Source organism: Xiphias gladius, chromosome 9 (assembly GCF_016859285.1).
Source record: "Xiphias gladius isolate SHS-SW01 ecotype Sanya breed wild chromosome 9, ASM1685928v1, whole genome shotgun sequence".
In the NCBI taxonomy this organism is placed as follows: Eukaryota; Metazoa; Chordata; class Actinopteri; order Istiophoriformes; family Xiphiidae; genus Xiphias; species Xiphias gladius.
Window position 1 is genome coordinate 1,372,911 of NC_053408.1, and position 6,581 is coordinate 1,379,491.

Here is a 6,581-nt window from a genome sequence, read left to right on the forward strand (position 1 = left end):
AATTTTCTGACAATCAATTAGGCGTCAAATCGTTTCAGCACGATTAGTTATAATTTACTATGGAATTAGGACGGAGCTGAAGACTGGCTTTTCAGTTTTACTTTCACACAGCTCTGGTTTCCTTGGATTTCAGATATGTTATACAGTTTTGGTGATTCGCTTGGGTTTGGTCCTTAATCGTAGGGTTGGTAGTTTGATCCCACACGTCCTCCTGTCCTCACGTTTAGGTGTCCTTGAAAGTAAAATGCTGAACCTCAAATGGAAAACCATAAGTCACTTTGGACAAACGCGCCTGCCAGACAAAGCTAGTCGAATGTCAAGTCATGACGACTATACCGCTACAAGCAGGAAAGAATGTTCCTGCTGCGTTTTTTATTATACAAATACATATAATAAGTAATAAAGCTAATAAGACTAAAGCGAATGCGAGACACAGACATAGAGCAGCCTACATTTGGTTTTTGTGTCTTCTAATGTAGAATAGGCCTGGTTATCAAACCACAACACTTTTTGGTATCGCCCAACATGTTTGCGTAGCACAGAGTATCAAAAACTACTGAAAGATCGCCAGATTTCTGGTTTAGTAATTCTCTGATCAGATTGGTCCTGTTTTATATCAAGGTTTGGCTAGTTTCTGACTATTTTTTTTTTTGGAAAACTGCACGTACGGCTGCTCGTGTTTTAGCTTCTTCTGATGAATGAAAAAAGCATTTTTTGAAAAATATGGCTATTTTATTAATTCTAAAAAAGAAGGTATTGATTGGCATCGATACTGAACGTCGGAAAGATGGGCTGCATCAATGCTAGTTACTGAAAAGTTTAAAATAGCCCTTGTGCTAAATCAACCGGACGTTTTTTTTGGAAAGAAAGAGAGAGATTTGTTAAAAGTCAGGACATGTTTGAAAAAATGAGGTGTGGCTGTCCACTTACTTTTTGTTTTCTTATATCAGTCATTGTGTCCATATACTTCCTGGAAAAGTCATAGGGAAGTAAAGACAACGTGAAGACAACCAATGTCCAAAAACATCCTCACTTTTCAAAATATCCTGACATGAAAAAAAAAAAATTGTCTGCACTTTCCAGAAGCGTCCTGACTCTCTAGGTCTACAGGTGTAATCGGTCCTCACGAGGACACAAGAACAACGGCGCGTCATTCAGCTGTATGGAAGACGATGGGCCTCATGTTGCTTTCCACACTTTAGTCCTGCAGCCTGCTCTCATCTGCAGCCTGACGGTCTGATTTGAAGAAAAAGAAAAGCTGAGCAGTGAAATCCAACATGTGCTACCATCTTAGCTCACTGATCCTGGCAAACGTCTGTGGAGTAATAACTGGTCTGCTGTTACCACCCTGGTGTTCTTATCTGCCTCAGTTTGCTCCTGTCCTTCACTTACTTTACAGTCTTCACTCATATGTCTGTGATTTATTTATGCCTCTTATAGCTGTGGGCTGAGAGTTTTCACAGAAAACTTCACTGCTAATAATGATGAACACACTGGACCTGAGCCAAAGAACGTTCCACTGGCTTCTAGACTTGGAGGCAAAGTCCCACAATTTCAGTTTGGGAAATGAAGACTGTTGGTATTTTGGGAAGTGAGGAAATTTGTGTAAAGTGAGGAAACCTTACCCGATGGCCTGCTGCTCTCCGTCGACTCCGGTCACTGCTCAGTCTTAACCCTGCTTCACTTAAATTCTTCACTTAAACTTACGCTGTCGACCACTCGGTTTTAACCAATCCTCTTGAAAAACAGGCTCGTGTCAAGGACACAGCTCTTGATTGGTTTGGCTGCTACATTTCTGATACGAGTGTCTCTTTGATTTTCTATTTACGCTTCCACTCGGCCACATTTTTCAAAAACACTGTATTGATTTTCATGTGTACACTGACGACACACAGCTGCAGTATATGTTCCCCCTCAACCCGGTGAGACTGCAGATATAGCCCAACTCCTCAACTGTGTCTCTGACCTCGGGAGCTGGATGGCACAGAATTCCCTTCATCTAAATGAGTCGGACCTTCTCCGACCTTCTCTGCTCACCTACAACCCAAACTTGGTTGTTTGTCATCTAGTAAAAAGGAGTCCGCTTGCCATCTAGGGCTTACGATGGACTCGGACCACCATTTAACAACCAGGTACCCGTGGTGGCACAGTCACGCTCCTACGTCTGAGGACGATATCTCAAATGGAATCATTTTCAACTGCTCCGGATCTCGAAAGAGTAATCCATGCCACCCTGTGAATTTAAGATTGTAACGTTTTGTGCTCATACATTTTAAGGCTTTGCATGGTCAGGCCCCCTGAGATCCTCAGGCTGGGCCTCCTCACTGTTCCTGCCTTTTCTGCCTGGTAGCCTCGGGTTTGGAAGCTTCTGGAAGCCCCCGGCTGAGTAGGCTCAGGCTAAACAACTCTGTAGCGTCGTCTAAATCCCTTCCTGAAACTCACTTTTATCAGATAGCTTTTCATAAATTGTAACCATGTCTGCATTCCTGTTGTGGTCTAGCTGTGTTTGCTCTTGATTGTTTTATCGATACAGTATATTCTGTCTTCTTACTGTAATGTAATTTGATTTAGCAGTTTTACCGATCTACTCTGTTTGTTTTTACTGTCCAGCACCGTGTAACTCCGTTTAGGAAAGTGCTGTATAACCACAGCTATGACCTCGGCCAGTGAGGTTATGTTTTTGCCCGTGTTTGTTTATTCGTCAGCAGGATTTTTTTCCTCTGGATTTGCAGCGATCACGGTGGAGGGATGGGGCAGGGGCCAGGGAGGAACCCTTGACATTTCATTTGATTTAATCAACCACGAATTTGAATTTTTTTTCTCTGAAGTCTGGTGTATGTTGTTTGAAACTCTGCGTTCTACCGAGCGCCATCCGCTTATTTATTTGTTTATTTCTACTTATTTGGAAGGCGAGACTTTGTGGAGCGAGGACATTTGAGGACAGAGCCGATAGTTATAACGGTGGAAGCTGTAAAGAATCAAACCGAGGAACTACACAATGTTCTGCGGTGAGCACATTTCGCAGCAGCAGAGAGATAAAACAGCATCATGTCCAGTGTTTGTTTGTTTGATTCAGAGAACAAAACACATACAGGACTAATAAAGCAGGACACGCACAGATCAAAGCTGACGACGCAGATCAAAAGCGACAGACACACAGAAAAACACACACAGATCAAAGCAGTGATGCGCAAAATGACCAGTCCTCTGAAAGAATCACTTGTTTTTTCCTCTTCCTCTTCCTCTCTGTCTCGAACTCTGATTCTTTCTCTTCTCACCTCCATCATCGTCTCTCTCGAATATATTTAAACTAGCTGAGCACGAGAGGGAGATCAAACTTCGTTTCTCAGCATCTGCGTGTGATTCAGTGACTTATGAAGCAGTACAGCTCAAAAAGAAATAAAAACTGGAGTCAGAGATATCCGACAGCCTGGCCCCTGTTTGGGGTACGTGGATACATCCAGATAAGACTGTTGGTGGTCTGACACAGGTCTGGCTTTTTGAAGCTGGTTTCAAATTTATCTGGGCCTTAAGCTCAAGCCTGCAAAAGTGCAGCTTATGGACAGTTTGCTGGATCGTGACCAAAACGCTTTACACTGAACCACATACATGAGCTTATGTTTGCTGTATACATGATGGAATATACCACATAATAAAAGTTTTTACACTAAAAAAGGAACCAGCCAGAATGTAATCTGGGATTCTGTGAGCAAAAAGACACAAACTCGATTCAAAGATTGTGACTGGTACAAGAAAATGGAGCCAGAACTAATGGCGTTTAATTTGACATTGAAATGGGAATCTGTCATTTGAACATTAAAACGTATTAAATAACTAGAAAAAGTAATAAGAGACCATCGCCAAGGCCAATGTCAAACAACGTACATCAGACTTCAGATACAAAAAAAAATTCAAGTTCATAGCAAATGATCCGGCCCCCGAAATGTAATGGGTTCTTCCCTGGCCCCCGATCCATCCCTCCACCAGGTTCGGAGCAAATCGGTTCTGTACTTCCTGTCTAATCCTGCTGACAAACAAACACGGGTGACCATGTAACCTCCTTGACGGAGGTAATTAACAGCATCCCTCACTTTGCTGAAAATTGTTCATGCAGTTAATGCTGCTTCTTAACATCTTTTACTAAGGTTTCATTTTGCAAGAGGGCTGATGATTATCACTGCAAAGTCTCTTGTGCGTCCTTTGGGCAGAACATCACTCACAGTCTGACCACATTCCCCGCTGCTCCCCTGCTCCTCCCCCGTTCCTCCCACTCTTTTTCAAAGATGGAATTCCGCCGTTTGGTAATTTGGTTTTACACGTCTGACAGAATAATCTCGACTAAGAGGTCCACTTACGAGCTTTTTTGGAGCTATCAACCGCATTACATGGTCTTTCTAAGTAATTACTCTTAGTTCTGCGTATTTCAAAGTAAGATTTAACATAAATTCACACAAACCCGCTAACACACATTAAGCCTGGGGCTTCTGGGGCCCCAGTTGGCAACCTAGCCTTCATCAGCGGTTTGATGTGTTTTAGAGAATATGCTTCCGAATGACTGTTTCTCGCTTTGTATTTCAGTCACAGATACTTCACTCTTCCAGCCAGGAAGCCCAGAAACCACTGATGGACCGAGTCTCGACGTCACCGCCAACCCAAGCTCCACCTCCATCTAAACCCTGCTCTGAGATTCCTGCTGATAGACTCCCGGACTGTCCAGACGCCAACAACACCGACTCCACGACCGAGGAAAGATCGATGAAGAAGGAGAGGAGGGGAACCTACAACAGATCCCTGAAGCTCCCCCAGCCCTCCAAACTCCACCTCTTCCTGTCGCAGACCTCCAGACCAGACTCCAGCTCCGGCTGTGCCTCCACCGCCGCCCCGCCCGCAAAGACGAGAGCGCCCAGGCAGCTGTCGACGCCTCGTGACCCGGAGAGCAACGGCACGTCCGGGGTTAAGCTCAAAACACTGGCCTTCACCTCCAGCTCTTCACGCCTGCGCATGCCAAAGAGCCACTGAGAGCGCTGTCGGTCTCGAGCCACCTTCCTAACACGCAGCGACTTGAGCCAACCAACCACAGATTCCCCACAGAGCGTGTTTTTCTCTATTTCAGCCATGATCGATCCTAAACTCTGCCTCCAAACTGTGGCTACTCTCATAAAGAAACGCGGTACTGTGTGATCAAGCGGCTCGAAAGATCACCCCATAATTTAAGCTGTAAATGAGGTTGAAATATATACAGTTAACTTATTTATTGTCAACACTTTGAGTACTGTGGTCGATTTAATAAAGGTTTAAAAAAATTTGGTAACTCTTAATTTTACAGGTCCCGTAGTCATTAATTTATATGGAACTTTAAATTCATAGGCAGGTTCCTGGAACGGACGACGTCATTCGGAACCAATCATGAGAAAAGTGCAGAAAAAACAAAGTGAAACTTGTGCTCTCAATTGGGCCTAATTCATCACCTGCATGCCATGAGCCTTGTTTGTACCTTCCACACTCTCACTGTGGATCACTTAGGTTCAGTGCAGTTTTATTTAAATTTTCTGCTGAGATATGTGGGCATGATTGTTATTCGTTCTACAGGATAACAGATGTTTGCCTTAAAAACTTTGATGCGGTTGCTGTCATCCGGTTCACAAAGGTTCGGCTTCGGGTTTCTGGAGCGCTGCGTCACGTTTTCGTCGTCTTTGTCTTTTCAAACTTGTGGCTGACTTTCTCACTGCCGTCTACAAGCAGGGAGGAGGCAAATTATATGAAATTATATTAAATCAAGAGCACAAATGTTTGTTTTTTTTCCTCCACGATAGCTCCCAGGCTCAATAGTGTTAAACTGGTTCACTTCCAAATATTTAATTTCCATTAACTGCTGCATTTACCACAGATCAGAGCAGATCAGCTTGGCTTGGAAAAATGTGAAATTTGTCTCCAGGCAAATATATAATCAAACATATAGAAAGAATAAGGCATTTTAGAAATAAATGCATTATAAACAAATACTTACTTTAGTTTAAAGTGAAAAAATCCAAAACTGCTGATAAACTAACCTGTCTCAGATCGATTTTGCTCATAATTGATATATCTGGGAAACGTCCTCGCAGATTGTTAGGAAATTACAGGGACCAGTAAAATAAAGTGTTACCAAAAGCTTCAAACTTAAAGTTATGCTAATATTATATTTATTTCCATTAGAAAAGAAGCGAAAGAGAAAAAAAACAGAGGTATTCTGAGGCCGGGTGGTTCCTTTATTTCTCGGTAGGTGATACGCCTATTCACTCGCTGTGTGTTAGGAACCACTCTTATTCTTTGTTCGCCCGATTGACTGACTTCCTTTCTGACTTCATGCTGGAAACGGCCGCCAGTGTGGAAACAAGTCGAACCTGGCTGCTCCTCCACCCTCCAACCTCCACCCTTCATCCTTCCCTTCCCCAAAATCTCCTCTAGCAAGTCTTCCTCGACGGGGAGTCGCCCAAGCACCGCGACCTCCAACCCAAAGGCTGGATCCTTCCATCTACTCATCCGTCTGCCTGTTCATTTTAGACTGACTGGCTCAAACGTGCCGCTCTGAAAAACAACAC

General features: G+C 43.5%; 1 protein-coding gene across 3 annotated transcripts in view; it reads left to right on the plus strand.

Annotated features, from left to right (window-relative positions):
- Positions 1–5,302, plus strand: part of LOC120794554 (serine-rich coiled-coil domain-containing protein 2-like) — a 55,996-nt gene extending 50,694 nt beyond the window's left edge. For 2 of the 3 annotated variants that reach the window (XM_040135712.1, XM_040135713.1), the window contains exon 14: positions 4,579–5,302. In XM_040135712.1, the coding sequence (XP_039991646.1) occupies positions 4,579–5,019 (441 nt within the window). In that variant the 3' untranslated portion in view covers positions 5,020–5,302. The remainder of the gene's footprint in view (positions 1–4,578) is intronic. The other variant, XM_040135714.1, reaches the window with a different exon arrangement.
- The last annotated feature ends 1,279 nt before the right edge of the window (positions 5,303–6,581 follow it).